Genomic DNA, 17,943 nt, shown 5'->3' on the forward strand with positions numbered 1-17,943 from the left:
ACAAGAGCCACTTTCTCTCCAGATACTAGCGCATGGGAGTACAGGGCCTCACGCCTTTCCTCCAGCGACATTGGTGAGCAGATAGAATATTACCACAGTAAGTGGGACCTAATACTCGCCACATAAGCCCACAAGTCGTCAAAGAGCTTCCTGAACGTCTCCGCGACTTCGGTGGAAAGACAATCGTCTTGTGCGTATCGCTGTTGTTCATAGAACGCGTTTTTCTAAACTACAACAACTAATCTTAGTGATGGAACTCTTATAACACATCGGTTCCACTTTGCGCCACATCCGCACCAATACCGACACGTCTTGGGATGGTACCGACTAATTAACGAACTCAAGAACAATGATGTCAACGCAATATGTGTTTTCGACGGAGCGAGTCGTTCTGCTGCCAAAGTTCTCGAGGTAATGCTTCACGAAATTCTGAAGATATCTCGCGTCTAATTTCGCTCTATTTAGGGAGAGAGGCGCCAAAGCGCTCGTCAGCTGACTCTTGCTCGATGGACCATGGAGGTCAAGCGACAGCAGCGCCTCCAATCTCTCAGCAAAATACTCAAGAAATACCGATCACTTAGTCTCCAAGAGCGTAGGGCTGCCTCTGCAGGACTCATATCCTCTATAAGCGAGGCTAGCCGGAAATCAAGACGGACATTACCCTCCGTTCCGGACGATTCGATCATAGAACAGGCGGATGACATAGCTGGTCAACCGGTCGGTCCTTGGCCTGCTGCAGATGTATATGAGGAGGAAGAGCGCATTCATACGCGGAACGAAGACCATTTACTACCTCAGCTGAGCATGCATGAAGGGGATCCAGTGTTATGGACCGACGAGCCTGTAATTCTTGACCAGGACTTCACTGACCTAGAGCATCGCGCACCACCTTCACTGAAGTATGACCTATCCGAGCAGCTCAGTGCTCTGTACGCATCACACGAGACTTCCTCCAAAACAATTCAAGCCATATCGGAGCCTACGCCAGCAGAACCAGATGAAGCATCGGAGTCCAAGAACCAGTTGGTGCTGACACGAGACGAAGGCCTTCTGTGGTCCGACATACAATCAGTGGTCACTAATCCACGAGATTTAACAACGCATGTGTTACTTGGGGATCTCCTCACGCGTAGCAAGATCTTGTCGGAAAACTACGAGAGGCGTTGTAAACCTCCTACGCAAGAGACATACGAGGAGAGTAAGATGATGCTTGAGGCGCTGGGAGTACCAACTATCGAATGTAATGGTCCTTACGAGGCAGAAGGTCTCGCTTCTTCACTTGTCAGACATGGACTTGCACACTTTGTAGCGAGTGAAGATACAGTACGTCCACCTTCACTTTTGTGAGTAAAACAAGAAATATCGACTGACTGACAATCCAGGACGTTCTTGTATACGGTGCAACTCTCCTGCGTAACATGACATCCCGGCACGGCGCAATAGTCGCTATCTCCAGCGAAGAAGTCCGACGTGCACTTCGACTCTCTCGTGCAGCATTCATGGACTTCGCACTTCTCATCGGAACGGACTTTTCCTCAAGACTACGCAACGTCGGACCAGTACGCGCTCTGAACTTCATCTCTACGCACGCACGAATCGAACAGATCATAAAGAAAGAAACTCGCTACACTCCTCCAGACATCAAGACATACCTCGCACAAATCCGACGTGCACGACAAATTTTTACTACACTTCCACCTGTTCCTCGGAAAGAACTCTTGGAGCCTGCTGAAGTTGACAAAGAGAGGGTCACTGAGCTGCTTCATCGCTTTGGACTTTCCCGTGCAGCTACCGATGCAGATTGGGATCCTCAGGCGTCACTGGCTGGAAACTACTTCTCCGACAGCCCTGTTGGCGAAGGCACGGTGGTTGGGGTGTCGGAGATGCATTTTTACTAAGACATTGACTCTTTTCTTGTTCCTCTTTCACGCACAACTCTGCACACTGCATTCGCAACACGCACGGAACCAGCACAAGTTTACCCCTCTCTGCATTATACAATAGACTCAGAAGAACCATGGTCGACAGCAATGTATTTAATGAAGAAATAATAGATTTACAATAAGGAGGAAGAGAGGTGCGAGCGAGCATAAGGAAGTCCGCGTTTACACGACGTTCGACCTCTGTCGTTGAGCCGTTCTTGGTATCCTACCTATTTCAACCAGAATTTTCCCTTTCCCTCTTTACATGAAAATCAGAGGTATCATCTTCAAAGCTAGTAGAGCTGATCACTCGTACATATAATACACCAGTCTTTAATACTTTCAGATCAGCAAAACATCAAACTCTAACAACTTGTACAAGATACAGGAGAAAGACGATAGGACCCTATTGAATGAACGCGCAGACCGAGTCATAGTACACCCCTGCGATTTTTCTGAACAGCAACCAACGAGCATAGATACTACCAAACATCCAAACATCCCGTCGGTGAGGAGCAACAGGTTCAGTCAGAATGACAAGCTGCGAAGCGGCTCCTTTACTATTCATGCAGTTGGAAAGGTACGACGTGGCGCGTGGTCCGCGGAAGAGCGCTTGTGCTGCGAAGAAACTGCGGGACGAGGAGGGGACGCAGTAGGTGTTGGCGGAGGAGCCGATTGATGCGGCTTAGGAATGGGCACTAGCACTGCCTGAAATAACGACACAGTATTTGTCGGGGTATGGTGTCCAGCAATTAAATCGGGAGAAGGCGGGGTGACTGCGGTAACCAGAGTAGTAGCCGGTGGCTTATTAGCAGACACTGGGTCTACCGACGGAGCTGAAGCAAGGTCGACGGGGGTGACTCGGACGACACACGTGGAACGTACCAGTCGTTACATGGCCTCCAACCCCAGACTGAGTGTACGACGTCCCTCCATTTCCGCCATCAAGAACTACGGGTAGCAGCATGTCTGCAGTTGGGTAGGACGTGCGAGTAGGATATTGACAGTCCTTCTGGGACTCCAGTGGGAGGGGAACGGTGACGACGCGCGGCGCGAGGCATAGCTCGGGGTGAGCATTCACGAACGCTGGCGATAGTGCTGGGCGAGGTTGCGCGCGCTGACCAAAGCGATTGGTCGTTGTGACAGGATGGCGAATGGACGCCATTGCCGTATAGTTATCGCAGAGGATGTCGAGGCGACTCCAAACCGTTGTGTGGGTGGTAGGAGGAAGGAAGGAAGGGGCCTACAGGTAGAGACTCAGAAAGGGGGTACTTATAACCATTGCGTTTGAATAGCATGGGGGACGGATGAGCAGATTCGATCGTTTAAGCGTTGACGGTGAGCGACGAGCGTTGTAGACTGGCTCGAAGTCGTTTGCACAGTTCACTCAGGAAGATCATCGTGCGAATAAATCACGTGACCATAACTGAGAAATGAGGATCCTAGCTAGGATATGATAACGCATTAACTCTTCAATTTTTTACGTCTCTAACCACTGCTTTCGTGTCGATCCACCGAAAGGTTAATTACCCTCCTCCTCTCCTTGCATTATACAATAGACATGGAAGAACTTTGATTGATAGCAAATGAATCTAGCAACAAAAGAAAAATAGATTGCACGGTACTCAAGCTTGTGATGTGAAAAAATGTAGTGATAGCATGTGGTTGAGTAAATAGCTAGTGTGAATAATCAACGAGAACAAAACAAAATTAAGCAAGTATTAAGATCAGAACCCAAAGAGAGCAGAGAGTCTAGCTTTTGTTCCACTGTTTGTTTTTGCAGGCACGCTACCTGCTCGCCTTTCCTTTGGAATGCTAGATTGGCGTTCGGTATCTGTCTCGGAGTCAGAAGATGACGACGAGGAGTCTTCGTCCTCACTCTCGTCGATACGTCCATTTTGCCCGCTTTTAGCAATCGCTTGAGAGCTAGCGTATGGTGGTCGAGGCGTAGATGATGGAGAGAAGAGATCTTTCTTGCTAGCAATGTGCTGCAGACTGCGAACACTACTGATTGAAGGACGATGAGAATAATCACGTATTTGTGGCATCGATGCGCTGATGCGGTCGTCTTCCGCGTTGGAGACCTCTGAGTCTAAAGGAGAAGCAATGCACTGCTTCTTTGTACCTTGACTTTTTCTAGACGGCTGAGAACGAGGTAGAGCATTGCGGTCGAGCATAGCCAAGTCTCCGTTTATAGAACGTTCGACCTCCGTTGCTGAGCCGCTACTAACAGTTCTAGTCCGGCCGGCACCTTCGTTCGCTTTAACGTACGCCGCCGATGCATGGGAATCATCCTTGTAAGAGACGGGTTCTTCCTTCTCCTCGAAATCGGAAGTATCTTCAGAATCGGATGCAGGAACATAATCTACGGAAGATGCATTGCGTTTCTTAGCTCGCGATGTCTCCGCCTCTTCTCTCCGCGACCGACGAGCCGAGTCGCCCTCCAGCCCAGGCTCATCTTGCCGACCTTGTTCAATGCTAACACTATCCGCATTTCCTGGTCCCCCCGTCCCTTTGGACGTTGACAAGGAAGAACCCAATCGTTTCCGTGGTCTAAGTACTCGACGTGTCCCGGATGACTGCTCTGTCCCGACTCGTGAACCCTTGGATGCTGTTTCCGCATCGTGCATGCTGTGAGAAGCATTTCCTTGCCGTTCTACGGTTGTCTTTTGGGAATCAGTCCAGCTCTCGATGGGGTCGTCAAAGATATGCTCGGCATCGGGGACCTGCATCTTTGTTATAGGTGTAAAAGGAGCCTTTGGTGCGCCCACTTTCCCTTGACGATCCTTCATGCGTCCGACCGTCCCAGGACTGCCTGGTCCTGTGGCTTTTGGTGTGGACCAGAAAAACGATCCGACGAAACGGGTTAACACGTTTTGTTGCGAGGTTTCGACGTTCTCGGTTTGCCTTGAGGAGGCTCGAGAAGAAGATCTGCCTGTCGGTGCCGACGGCACATAAGGAGCAGGACTAGGAATCCTTTCTTCCGAGTCCTTCGACGACCCTGAGTCACCGTCCCGTTTACTTCCAGAACTTGTCAACCCATTCACAAGAGAGTTGTCATTCTTCGCCTCGCTGGGCGTCGGCCGTCCCGTGGAGGATGAATCACTCTTGTGGGCAGCCAAGCCGGAGAAAAACAGCGTATCATCCTCTTCCATTGCCTGGTTGACGGCACGGTTCGCCGCGCCTTCAGTAAGTACACTTTCACCACGGGCATTGACGTCCTTGAATGATGGTAGCCGCGATGGACCAGGCATCTGAGAACTTGCACGAACAAGACTAGCTCGTGCGTTGCCTTTCGACCTGTTCGATTTGGATATTGCAGACCGGTCTTCAAATATTCGACCTTCTGCCACATCTGGTTGGCGATCATCTGTCTGACCCTCTGGCCTATCATCACCTTCCATTGTATCCAGAACCGGGGTTCCAGCTTGAGAGGCTACAACATATGTGATCCCACTCGAACCTTCACGTAAACCTCCTTCCGTAGCAATTTCAGCATCCCGCGAACTGTCGTCGTCGTCATCATCATCATCATCATCATCATCAACGGACGTTGAAGGTGAACGTCGAGCCAGAAAACTACTCCGACGTTGCCTCTTATGACCATGGCCTTCTGCTTCTTCGTCCTGGTCATCCTCGTCTGACATGAACTTCTCATCACTATCACTTCGGATTTCTGGTGACATGATGATGCTCCGCCAAGATTGGGAGCTCTTTGGATGAAGGAGACTATCCACGTCCATAACCGTAACAGGAGTAGTCTTACCCGTCGGCAAGGAAGAGTCCACCTTGAGTCCTGTTCTGCTATTTAGCAGATCCGGATGCGTTATTTGTGTTCCATTATACGTGTCCTCTTCCTCTGCTGAATCCGAGTCTGAATCATCCGAATCACTGGAAGAATCGGAACTAGTGCTCTCGCCCTTGCGCTGTACGACAATCTCCGAAATGTCTGAGCCAGTGGGAACTATTGACGCACGTGCAGTGGTAGTTGAATGGACGTTATTCAATGTTGGTGCAAGATTACCGTTGGTAGGTGTCTTTCGATTCTGATTCGGTTTAGAGGTAGATAAATCCTTGCCTATGGTATTACGAACGGCAATGGCACTATTTGATGATGTTTTTGATGGAACGTTGTCCGAGTCAACGAGGATTAACGCAGTCCCTGAGGGTTTTGTCTTGATGATTTTCCCCGTGATTGCGTCCTTCGTTTGCATAACGTCTTTGTTCGCAGAACTCTTATCAAATACGTCGTCGGAATATTCTACAGCTCTATCCACCAAACCTGTCTCGTCTACGACTGGAGCTGCAGGTTTGGCGGTCGTTACAGGCGGCGTTGAAGTAAGTTGTCTAGAAGATTCGCTTACGCGTTTTCGCAATGCTCGTGCAATGGCGTCGTCAACGTCCGCATCAACAGTGCCGGCAGTCGTAGCATGCTGTCCTGGTGGCTTCGCTTTCTTCATTGCAGCGTTACTGACCTTGGAACTTGTAGAAGCGTCTGCGCGGTAAGTGAATAAGGTCATTATGTAATCTATCGGAGCGGACACACCTTCCAACACATTAGAACCATTAGTATTGCCTGTCTCGAATTGTAATAGCGCCGCTTTAGGAGCTGCACTGCCTTTTGCGGTCCTCTGCTTTTTGGTTTTGCCTAACGAATGTGATAAGCATCATCCATTGCTATATTCTCCGTCGAGGGAGATAGTTGTCTGAACGGTGACGTACCAGTGTCCGTTATGGAGGATGCGTCAATTCCAACCTTTTCGCCTGAGTCAAGCTTGCGTTTCCTGCCCTTCTTATTATCCAGAATGGGTGCTCCAGTAGTAACCGCGGGTTGTCGACTCCCTTCCTCCATTGGCTTTCCCTTCCCAGACTCGTCACGTGGCAATGGAGTTGCCGGAGAGTCAACGGGCGACGGTTCTGACGGGGAGACCTCGCCGTTTGCAGGATTTGATTTCTTTCTCTTTTTGCGTTTTGGTTTCTGTGGTTCGGCAAGGGTTGCAGTGGGTTGCGATGCGGCTGTAGGCTTAGAGAGCGAGTCCTGTGTCGCTGAGCTGGTAAGATGATGTTCAGCGGACGTCGTTCCGTTAAGTAGAATAATTGCACGTTGCGCAGCGTCGTTCTTCGCCTGCGACCCCTTCGCCTTATCCGTCCCTCTATTACCAGGAAGATCTGAAGCCTCTTGCAGGCCCGTATTAGCACTCGCAGTCTCAGGAACTGGGCAATAGGAATCATCTTCAGCATGATCGCCAATATGCGAGGGTAATATCTGACATACCATGCTTTGCTTTTGACAAAGGCGGCTTTTTTGACCTCCCTTTCGGTCCTTGAGGCAATTCAGACGTCTCTTCTGGTCTCCCCTCATTTGCAGACGGGACATCAGCAGGCACCTCTGGTATTGAAGTGCCTGGCTCCGCTGTGGTCAAAACGAAACGAGTAGATCAGCTAAAAGCGTGCATCGCAAGGATTGATATATTTTCACACACCTTGAGAAGCTTGCTTGTCTTTTCGCTTTGGTGTCTTTACTCGGGATACATTAGCTCTCCCCGTAGCATTCGGCACAGCACTTTGCTGTTCGGAAATATTATTGGACTGAGACGGAACGTTTGTGCCAAGTGCACTGTTGACCTTCGCGGTGTTCATCGGAAGAGGTATAACTCCTGCCATAAGAAATTGTGTAAGCGTCATGGGACCCTCAATTGGCGTGTCCTGACCACCGTGGCTAGATTTATCCTTAACAGCTGAATCGAGTTGAGTCTCTTCAGGACTTGCTATCCTCTGGAAGGAACATAACACGTAAGTTAGGCGTTGCAAACCAAGAGGCAACCTAGACGCTTACTTGAGGTTGAGAAGGTAACCCAGATTGTGAAGGAACAGAGGGCACCTTGACTCTGACCTGAGCAACGCCATTCGACACAGCGAATGATTTGAAGGCATCAAAGTCATCCTCTGCAAGTTGTGAGAAATCGATTAGCAAAAAGAATGTATCAGATACCTACCATCCTCTAAGTCTATGTCTCTCCCATCTCGAATCTGCGAAAATTCGAGGGCTTCTGAGGTCAAGCCGAGCTTCTTACGAACGGTATTCTTCAGTGCTTCAAGAGACTGCTCTAAACATAAAAAGAAAAATATGTTAAGTTGTGCCAGTCGATATTGAAGCACCCCATAAGCACCTTTAAACAGCCTTTCAAACGTTCGGCCCGGAGCACTGAATGTTATGCGCGGTAGATCCTCTTCGCGCTTGCGCTTCCCCGAACCTATCGTTGACATTGTAGCGCAATGCCACGAAAAAATGGACTGTCAAGAACTCAGCCGCAGGCTTTCTGACGCGACGGGTGTGGGCTGAAATGTTTATCTCGCGTGTGATCGTTACCACACTTAGCACACTCTAAGATTACGTCAGTGGGACGAAACTCGTGCTCCCTGCCATGCGGCTTTCGTCTACCTCCACTACAGTCGAAAGATATTTGCAGGTACGGCCAGTCCACCAGGTATAGAGGTTCTGAAGACGTGTGCTGGATTCAAAAATATGCAATATATTCTGCTCAGTAGGTAGATAAGACAGATTGTGTATAGAAAAATGTTAAGCAATTGTATGGATACACAACATAGTACAATAACTATTCAATTCACAATATTTTCAACCAAGATAGATTAGATCATGTATACTGCTTCTTGGCTGGAACAATAGTACTACCACCTCCTGTATACTTTCTGGCATTAAGAAGCGAAAAGCTCACACTCTTTAGCAAACCTATTGCATGCATTACTTCTGCACAATAGTCCATATTAAGAGTTGCAAAATAGGTTGATCCTCGACGTTGAGCTTCAGAAGGTGCAGCAGGGAATGATGCAATGACCCGCAACACTGGTAATCCGTTTTGGAACCATTTATCATTTGGAAGAGTGGTTGTTGGGTTTAGACGGCTGAGCAGATCCAAAACAGCGCCCCTGGCCTTGTCACTGTTTTTGGCACCCAAACTCTGCGATTTAAGACAGTCAGTTGTGCAGTGTTATCCAACGTCCTGTCTCATACCTTTCGTCTGTACAGGTGTGCAAGATCAAGGGTCGAGACTGTATTCTCCCATGTCTCATTATTTAACGTTCCCTTGCTGACCCATTTGCACTGCACTTCAATTGCCAGGATCAATCCAGAGTCAAGGCAGACAAATAAAACAATGGATGGGCCCATATACTTGTCGGGGAAACAGATCACCGATGATGGGTTCCGGAACCATTCCAACGTCACATCGACTGTCTCACACCTCTTGCCGATGGATGCTGTAGAGCCCAGATATTCTGGTAGATGAAAGCGATTGGACACTACCACTCCATTGTCCACGGTGAGAACAACTAGTTCAGCACATTGTTGCGCCCAGTCTGGGACATGTTCCCCGAAGGAAAATATTTCGCACAGTTTCCTCCGCCCGTCAAATGCATACGTGAGGGAATATGCGACATATTCCTCGAAATGTTCGCCCCGGCCCTCGTGTGACTGAAGGCCACTCAAAGCCTCAAGTTCTAGTGGAAAGTGGGATTCGCTGAATTCCTGCGCTGCTCCAAGCAGAACAAGCGGTTCATCAATGTATCCTTTTTCGGGGCCGTTGACAAATCGTGCAAACCCTAGTCCTATCAGGTCGTCTTTCTCCTTCTCAAATGGAAGCCTGATTCGAAGCATGAGCCATTTATACAATGCTCTACTAACATTGCAAAGCATGTCAGCCCCTGATAAGAACAGGTAAGGTCTAAATTGAAGAGCACAGATGAAATAACACACTTGATGTGATTTTTGTGAAATCCAGTGGTATGATAGCGCCAAAGTCTTCCCTAATTTCTGGCTCTGCATTTATGATCTGCTCAGCATCAGAAGGAGTATACCCGCATAGGGCCTTGACAAAGGCATTCAGCGTCCTGTGAGGCGACTGAAACGATGCTCTTAAAAGTTGAGTCAACAATGCTGCAGTAAAGCGATGTCTGAAGGAGAGTTGAATAAGTTGTGGGATAAACATTATATATGCATACGAAACACACCTTCCGCGTGCAAAATTCCATGCTCTCTGGAGAAATTCCTTCCCGGAATCACTGTCAAGAAAGCCGGGAGGTGTGTACCGACGAATATATTTCTCTTGTCGAACCTTGTCATCAAACGCGCCAGTCGTGGTGAATTGTGAGAAAGTAGCCGGCTTCCCAACTGCCGAAGTTACGATTTAATGATCGGACTCAGGACAGCATGTGGCTTTTCCAGGGATCGGTACGACTTAAAACATCCGACCAATTGTTCTGCCGCCACCTGCGCCTCGTCGAGTACTAAGAAGATGTCACTATCCAGCTTGAACTCCGATATTGCTCTGTATAAGCGATTCTGGATCTCTAACGAATCCATCATGATAAAGTTGTTGCTGGCATCATCAAGGATCTTTGTCAAATCCTTGAATACATCGCATCCCAAAATTTCGGAGGAATTCAATTGCAATGACAACCAGTGCAGCTTGGCCTTGTTGAAGTCTGTATTTCGACCCGGACAAAGGGTACGGAGTTTTGTCAAAAAGTGCTCAAAGACAATAACACGAGCTGTGAGGATCTGATACACGAAACGTGCAACAATGTTATGGTTGCGGCGGTATGCAGGTTCTAGCTCTGGGGAGTTGTTGCTGTGTACATCCTTGGGTTTCTCGGTAAAGTTTGCGTGGTTGGGAATCCGCATGAATATTGCATCGTACACATCCTGGGATCCGAGCCGGAGGTTGGCGAAGTCAACAGCAGTTGTGAAATAAAAGCCCCATTTCATGGCCAGGAGCTCAAGCAATAGCCGAGTCTTCCCACTTCCAGAAGTGTTAATTAGTATTCTGAGCCGGATACGACAACATGAGCAAGAAATGAGCAATCAATGAGATCAAATGGAGGAGACATACTTTGACGACCCATCTGCCAACTCCGACAGGATTTCCGGGTTAACCACACCATCCCCTAGACAATGGAGGAGCAGTGCGGGGCGACCTAACACTTGAGGAATTATGAGGTTCTTAATGAATTGCGCATAGTGGGATTGTGTATCCTCCGAGGCTTGCCAGACATCCTTCCATGGTCGACCTTTGAGATGTTCGCAAAGCCTTCCGTCCAATCTGTTCAAGAGTTCTTCAACATCCCTGTTCATTTCATTGTCATCTTTGTGGGGCTTTGCAGGATAATGCTTGTTGCCTGAACCGATAAATGAGTCAAACTTTCAAGGAACCGGCTGAATCCAGTGGATGGTCAGAGAACACAATACGTACTACCGAAACCAGTATCATCCAAAGTTCCTTGAGAAGCTTGTTTGTCTTTCCGCTTTGGTATCCTTGCTCGCAATACATTAGCTCTCCCCATGACATTCGGCATAGCACTCTCCTGTTCGGAAATATTGCCGGATTGAGACGGAGCATCTGCACTAAATGCACTGCTGACTCTCGCGATGTTCATCGAAAGAGGCATGCCTCCCGCCATAAGAAATTGTGTAAGCGTCATGGGACCCTCAATTGGCGTGTCCTGACCACCATGGCTAGATTTATCCTTAGCAGCTGGATCAATTTGGGTCTCTTCACAACTTGTTATCGTCTAAACGGAATATAACTCGCAAGTTAGATAATGCAAACCAAGTGGCATCGTAGATGCTTACTTGAGGTTGAGAAGGTAACCCAGATCGTGGAGGAACAGAAGGCACCTTGACGCTGACCCGAGCAACGCCATTTGATACAGCGAACGATTTGAAGGCATCAAAGTCGTCCTCTACAACTTGTGAGAAATCGATTAGCAGGGATGTCTCAGATACCTACCGTCCTCCAAGTCTATGTCTTTCCCATCTCGAATCTGCGAAAATTCAAGGAGACCTGAGCTCAAGCCGAGCTTCTTAAGAACGGTAGTCTTCAGTTCTTCAAGAGACTGCTCTAAACATAAAAGAAAAATATATTATGTTGTGCCACCCGATATTGAAACACCCATAAGCACCTTTAAACAGTCTTTCAAACGTTCGGCCTGGAGCACTGAATGTTATGCGCGGCGGATCTTCTTCGCGCTTGCGCTTTCCCGAACCTATTGATGACATTGTAGCGCAATGCCCCGCAGAAATGAACCATCGGGGCTCAGCCGCAAGCTTCCTGACGCGACGGTGTATGCTGCTGAAATGTTTCTTTATCTCGCGTGTGCTCGTTTCCCAGAAATTAGCACGTGAGATTACATCAGCGAAATAACGAGTGCTTGCCGCCGTGCAGCCATTCGTCCACTTCACTACAGTTTCACGAAAGATATTCGCAGGTATGGCCGGCCCACCAGGTAATACTGTTAAGCACAATATTCTGCTATCGCCAATTTCTCACAACTGCTTCAGGAGCCGGATTTCACCCGCATTTGCCTGGATTGGGATACCAGTTGCTAGCGAAGGGGTTGGGAGCATCGATGTGGTTCTTCATTTTCTACCGTGCTCGGTGAGTACACCAGTGATGATTGCTGTCTGTACATGCAACTTATATGTTGCATAAACATTTAGACAAGACGGCGCTAAATTATTGGTGCGATCTTACATATGTTCCGTAATGTCGTCTGTTCATATCAACTGATTCTGTTGAACAGGGCTTAAGCCATCCATGGGAACACCATGGACACAATAACGCTGAAAGTGATGGACATCATTAGCATAGAAACTGCTTTGAAGTGCTCGAATAAATCCAATTCACATCAACGTTTCTGTCCGAGTCCTTTGTGCGCTTCAAGTAGTCCCACTCACCTCTCGGAGTGTATTGCTCTCACATTCGCAGTTTTCTCAAGTACGCTATCGGGACGCGTGTCAGCCTTCGGCATTGTCTTTCAGAGCTACGTTATCTATCTCTCCATTGTGTCGCTCTGGAAGATGATAAAGGAACCTTATTCTCTGAACCCACTGCTGAGAAAGCTGCGTCTGTCTACAGAGAGGGACCTTGTGTTGAAATACTTCCAACCAAATCCATCTGTTCCTGGACAAATTGTGGCAGTCAAAGATAAAGGAGATGGTAAAGAAGACAGGCTCAAGCTGAATGGAATGTCTTGATCCTAAGACAAAGTCAATTCGAGGCAGGACATATTAGCAGCAACTGAAAACAATTTATGTATGTTAGCAGAAGGACTGCATTAGAGTATTCGACTTGTGGTAGACAGATACTGAATACATCATGTATTAATTAAGACAATCAAATGTACGCGGGATGGTTGTGATTCTTATTTGTATGTCCCATTCCTGCCTGAGACTTATGGAAAAATGAAGTCAATGATGGAACAAGCGATGGGTAAAGTTCTGCAGCATTCGTTCAGCACGTGGCGCGACACTTGCACCAAAGCCAGCATCACTGGACTGATCTGTTTTCACCAGACCGGCAATGCTAACGAGCTCAAACCTCTACACGCAAAATTCGGCCTACCACGAGGAGCAACTGCGTGGTCACAGTCTCGGACGAGACGACACTCCCGATACTGAAATAGCGGCTGACAGGGCTTGAAGAATTGACTGGTATCGGTTTCATTCACACACACATGGCTGTTGTCTAGGCCCTTTTTGCGTTATGTAGTAGCAGGAACGGATTTACATCCATAGTACTTTATATACAAGAGGCATCAACGTTATATCTGCAAGAAAGCAAAAACACAATCATGCCGGAAGAAAAGTAAGTAACCCAAGGCAACCCCATATAGGAGCCCGTGTTATTTCGAAAGGAACCGTATGACGCGCTCAAGAAGCTTAAGGTCAGTGTTCTACACCAGTGCGTATTTGAATGACGCGTCTGCCACCCGTCTTATCCTCACTCTACATCCACGCCTCTCCTCTCTCGGCTAGGTTCTTCGTGGCATTTAGTCTACTGTATATCCGACGCTCGCTTCATCGCTGTCGCCACCCACGATGAGCACGGCGAAGAGCATTCAAGCGAAGGTGTTTGGGGGACAGGACTCCTCTCCGAATGGCACTCGCTCTTCGACAGCAGGCTCAAATCCTCCATCGGATCCCCCATCTTTATCAATACAGATACCGAAGAGCCAGCCGCCTGATTTTCCAAAGGACAAGGCCCCGTCCATTAAAACTAAAGTTCCCAGTACACAATCCGGGCCGTCTGGTGTCTCCACTTCATCCGGTGGTACCAGTAGACAAGCAACAACCTATCAAGAAAGGCTTCTAAGGAAGCTTGGGACGCGATACGATGGTGTGGAACGTTATCGCTTGGAAGAAGATGAAAAGAAGGGAAAGCATTGGAAGAGATGGGGCCCATATTTGAGTGAACGCCAATGGGCGAGTGCTATTCTAACTAATCAATATATGCGTCGATATTTACTCGTCCTTTGGTTATTAGGCGACCGTCCGAGAGGATTACTCGGGAAATGGTGACGCGTGGTCGCATTTTCCTCATTCACAAGCTCGTTCGCGAGCATACAGATGGGGTGAGGATGGCATCGCTGGTATCTCCGATAATCACCTTCGCCTCTGTTTTGCACTGGCGTTTTGGAACGGGGAGGATCCCTTCTTGAAGGAGCGCCTTTTTGGTGTTACTGGTCATCAAGGAAATCATGGAGAGGATGTTAAAGAGCTCTATTATTATCTCGATTCAACACCTACGCACTCCTACATGAAATACCTCTACAAATATCCTCAGCGCGCTTTCCCATACGAGCAGCTTGTCAGAGAAAACCAAGCGAGATCTCGCGATGTCCCAGAATTTGAGCTCGTCGACACTGGGATCTTTGACGACGATCGATATTGGGATATCTTCGTTGAAGTTTGTTATCGATATTAATTCGAAGTCTCAATACGGGCCTAACATATCTTTGTTTAGTATGCGAAGGAAGAAGATAACCCAGACTCACTATATATCCGAGTAACAGCTTATAACCGAGGACCAGACCCTGCGACCCTGCATATTTTGCCTCACCTATGGTTTCCAAACACATGGTCGTGGCCACTTCCTCGTCCAGAGAAGCCTTCTTTGGTTGGTCATAATGAGAATGTTATCACAGCTACGCATCCGACTCTTGGAAAGACTCACCTTTATTGCTTGCCTTCACCCCCTCCGATTGGTCCTTCCGATGAGACCGAAGTTGATGCTGAAGATGAAGATAATTCAGTTTTCCCTACACTTCTTTTTACAGAAAATGAGACAAATTTCCAACGCCTGTACGGCGGTCAGAATGAAAGTAAATACGCGAAGGACGCCTTCCATGACCACGTCGTCCCTTCTCATCGATCCAAGGTCAGAGACTACGGGTTCCATGGTAGGATACGTTCGCGCGCTTTCTCCGGCAGCGAGGAATCGGAAGAGGAGGAGGGACCTAGAACTCCGTATCCTGTGGAGAACGATTTTGTCAACCCGCAGAAAAAGGGAACGAAGGCTGCTGCATACTACGTTTTCGAGAACGTTCCCGGTAACGGAGGGTGTGCTGTCGTACGTCTGAAGCTTACCCCGAACAAACCGCAGAAAGATGATTCACTTGACGATGAGGGTCTCTTCGATGACTCTATCGAAGAGCGCCGCAGGGAGGCAGATGAGTTCTACCACAACTTGGCCGGAAATGCAATTCCGGAAGACATTAGGCAGATCATGCGGCAGGCGCTCGCTGGTATGCTTTGGACCAAACAATACTACCAATTCATTCAAAAGCCTTGGATTGAGGGTGACCCTGCACAACCTCCCCCACCACCGGAACGTAAATGGGTTCGAAATCGAGTAAGTTGGTATGCGTTTCGTGAATCTGTCGCTTAACTAATGTGCGCAGGATTGGCGCCATATGCATGTAGCGGATATTTTGTCTATGCCTGACAAATGGGAGTACCCCTTCTTCGCTGCTTGGGATACTGCATTTCACTGCATCCCGCTGGCCATGGTTGATCCGGCTTTCGCAAAGAACCAGCTCAAGCTTTTAGTTCGCGAGTGGTACATGAAGCCAGACGGCCAAATTCCCGCGTACGAATGGAACTTCGGAGATGTCAATCCTCCCGTGCACGCTTGGTATGTATCTTTCTACACGCACTACTCCGCAATAGTCTAACAGATATACCAACAGGGCTACATTCCGTGTTTTCAAGATCGAGCGCAAACTATTTGGCAGTGAAGACCTCACGTTCCTTGAAAGTGTGTTTCAAAAATTGCTGCTCAATTTCACCTGGTAAGTCAATGCGTCTATTTGTTACTCAGTTATTTTATTAAATAATATTGTTAGGTGGGTCAATCGGAAGGATGCCGGTGGTTTGAACGTTTTCGAGGGAGGTTTCCTTGGTCTAGACAATATCGGCGCTTTCAACCGGTCGGAGCCGCTTCCGACCGGAGGTGTACTACGTCAAGCAGATGGTACTGCATGGATGGCCTTCTATTGCTTAAACATGTGAGTTATGCTAAACTGAAGCGGGACAAGCGTTTTATGATGTTTTCCTCGTTAGGCTCAACATTTCTTTGGAGCTCGCCAAGCACAATCCGGTATACGAGGACATTGCATCCAAATTCTTTGAGCATTTCATATTCATAGCGGACGCAATGACGTATAAGGGCTCCAGTGACGAAGATTTGTCTCTGTGGAACGAGGAAGATGGTTTTTACTATGACGCAATCTCATTCGGTCCAGGCGACTCCATGCAGCTCCCGGTCAAGAGTCTCGTCGGTCTAATTCCGCTGTATGCAACTCTCACGCTTGAGCCATCGGTAATTAACAAGCTTCCCGGATTCAAGAAGAGAATGGAGTGGTTTATTGAGAATAGACCCGAGGTTTCGAAGAGAAATATGGCGAACATGAAGCGTGAGTATAACAATTCAAACATCTGCGCTTTTTGAAGTCTTATTCCCGCTTTACTAGGGAGTGGCAAGGGTGACCGTAGGCTATTAGCTCTTGCAAGTAAAGAGCGCCTCGTCCGCATTCTGGAGAAGATGCTGGATGAGGATGAGTTCTTAAGCGACCATGGTATCCGCTCGTGAGTGATATGTTGATTACGATTTTCCTTGTCGCTGAATAACTAACCTTCGATTACAGCCTTTCGAAAGTACACAAGGAAGCGCCCTGGGGAATGGACGTTCACGGACAACGTTATGAAGTAAACTACTGGCCTGGTGATTCTCGGTCAGGAATGTTCGGAGGAAATTCCAACTGGCGTGGACCTATCTGGGTAAGTGAAGAAGAAAAAATCATGTTGTGATTTCTTCTTTAATTGACAACTTCAGCTTGCGACCAACTTCCTCCTGATCGAGTCCTTGCAACGATTCCATCAATACTACGGTAACGACCTGCAGGTGGAATGTCCGACTGGCAGTGGCGAATACATGAATCTGGCCGAAGTTGCAGAAGAAATTCAGCATCGCATAATTCATATATTTGCGCGAGACGAGGAAGGTAGACGTGCAACGAATAGCGGAAATGATAAATTCGACCTTGATCCGAACTTCAAAGACTATTTGCAATTCTATGAAGTGAGCCTATTGATGGTGTCCTCCGTCATGTTCATTAACTGTATCTATCGTATAGTTCTTCCATGCTGACGACGGAAGTGGACTTGGTGCATCCCATCAGACGGGATGGACAGGTTTAGTCGCATTCCACATCATGCAAAGTGGGGTTACTTGCCGTCTGCCGAGGACACCTAAAAGTAAGCATATTCGCTTCAAATCAACTTTATCACCCGAATAATCATCAATGTTTTTCAGCGCCTCGCAGTATGGCGAAACATTACTTCGATGTTAGTGACACTCATCACTCATTCTCACGAGATGCTAATATCCTATATAGGAGCATATCGACTCTCGTTCTGAATTTGGGGATGAGTCCGCATTCCCACAGACGCCTCACACATCATTAGGTGATACATCGCCGGATGCACTTTGATAGATAGATAAGGACGTTATAGGTCTTACCTAGAGTGGCATAACGACACTTCAATGTCTTCAAAGAGCGTTTACCCCTTTAACGACTTATACAAATTTTGCACCTCATACAAGATTGGGCTTTATAGATAGATACACACATGCATACTTTTTCATTCCCATGTCAATGTTAT

At 47.8% G+C, this 17,943-nt stretch overlaps 7 protein-coding genes across 7 annotated transcripts; 3 read left to right on the top strand and 4 right to left on the bottom strand.

The window, feature by feature from the left end:
* Positions 1–32: 32 nt before the first annotated feature.
* FOMMEDRAFT_168154 (PIN domain-like protein) lies at positions 33–1,898 on the top strand (the record flags this gene model as incomplete). Its single annotated transcript, XM_007266737.1, has 5 exons — positions 33–73; positions 128–190; positions 249–411; positions 466–1,323; positions 1,383–1,898. 5 exons carry the CDS (start codon positions 33–35, stop codon positions 1,896–1,898), a joined length of 1,641 nt encoding a protein of 546 aa, XP_007266799.1.
* A 588-nt stretch (positions 1,899–2,486) lies between these two features.
* FOMMEDRAFT_28676 (uncharacterized protein) lies at positions 2,487–3,087 on the bottom strand (the record flags this gene model as incomplete). The annotated part of the gene is made up of 2 exons (XM_007266738.1): positions 2,487–2,698; positions 2,808–3,087. The coding sequence occupies 2 exons, from the start codon at positions 3,085–3,087 to the stop codon at positions 2,487–2,489; spliced, it is 492 nt and encodes a 163-aa protein (XP_007266800.1).
* A 450-nt stretch (positions 3,088–3,537) lies between these two features.
* FOMMEDRAFT_140836 (uncharacterized protein) lies at positions 3,538–8,252 on the bottom strand. Its single transcript, XM_007266739.1, has 8 exons — positions 8,093–8,252; positions 7,919–8,029; positions 7,759–7,868; positions 7,406–7,697; positions 7,198–7,335; positions 6,645–7,136; positions 6,469–6,570; positions 3,538–6,404 (listed from the first exon to the last, which is right to left on the bottom strand). Exon 8 carries the CDS (start codon positions 6,380–6,382, stop codon positions 3,650–3,652), a length of 2,733 nt encoding a protein of 910 aa, XP_007266801.1. The 5' UTR covers positions 6,383–6,404; positions 6,469–6,570; positions 6,645–7,136; positions 7,198–7,335; positions 7,406–7,697; positions 7,759–7,868; positions 7,919–8,029; positions 8,093–8,252; the 3' UTR covers positions 3,538–3,649.
* A 360-nt stretch (positions 8,253–8,612) lies between these two features.
* FOMMEDRAFT_20262 (uncharacterized protein) lies at positions 8,613–9,621 on the bottom strand (the record flags this gene model as incomplete). Its single annotated transcript, XM_007266740.1, has 2 exons — positions 8,613–8,902; positions 8,956–9,621. Coding segments are annotated over 2 exons (956 nt in total), but the record flags the coding sequence as incomplete, so codon positions are not given.
* Positions 9,622–9,857: 236 nt separating this feature from the next.
* FOMMEDRAFT_20263 (uncharacterized protein) lies at positions 9,858–11,214 on the bottom strand. Its single transcript, XM_007266741.1, has 4 exons — positions 11,192–11,214; positions 10,832–11,118; positions 9,951–10,765; positions 9,858–9,893 (listed from the first exon to the last, which is right to left on the bottom strand). The coding sequence occupies exon 3, from the start codon at positions 10,705–10,707 to the stop codon at positions 10,120–10,122; it is 588 nt and encodes a 195-aa protein (XP_007266803.1). The 5' UTR covers positions 10,708–10,765; positions 10,832–11,118; positions 11,192–11,214; the 3' UTR covers positions 9,858–9,893; positions 9,951–10,119.
* A 1,064-nt stretch (positions 11,215–12,278) lies between these two features.
* On the top strand, positions 12,279–12,584 carry FOMMEDRAFT_86278 (uncharacterized protein; the record flags this gene model as incomplete). The annotated part of the gene is made up of 3 exons (XM_007266742.1): positions 12,279–12,376; positions 12,439–12,460; positions 12,522–12,584. Coding segments are annotated over 3 exons (183 nt in total), but the record flags the coding sequence as incomplete, so codon positions are not given.
* A 1,234-nt stretch (positions 12,585–13,818) lies between these two features.
* Positions 13,819–17,896, top strand: FOMMEDRAFT_140839 (uncharacterized protein; the record flags this gene model as incomplete). The annotated part of the gene is made up of 13 exons (XM_007266743.1): positions 13,819–14,202; positions 14,264–14,686; positions 14,744–15,631; positions 15,681–15,913; positions 15,969–16,070; positions 16,125–16,286; positions 16,342–16,694; positions 16,752–16,866; positions 16,926–17,058; positions 17,114–17,359; positions 17,415–17,535; positions 17,594–17,625; positions 17,676–17,896. 13 exons carry the CDS (start codon positions 13,819–13,821, stop codon positions 17,769–17,771), a joined length of 3,288 nt encoding a protein of 1,095 aa, XP_007266805.1. The 3' UTR covers positions 17,772–17,896.
* Positions 17,897–17,943: the final 47 nt, after the last annotated feature.

The sequence above is a fragment of the Fomitiporia mediterranea genome (genome assembly GCF_000271605.1).
Source record: "Fomitiporia mediterranea MF3/22 unplaced genomic scaffold FOMMEscaffold_6, whole genome shotgun sequence".
In the NCBI taxonomy this organism is placed as follows: Eukaryota; Fungi; Basidiomycota; class Agaricomycetes; order Hymenochaetales; family Hymenochaetaceae; genus Fomitiporia; species Fomitiporia mediterranea.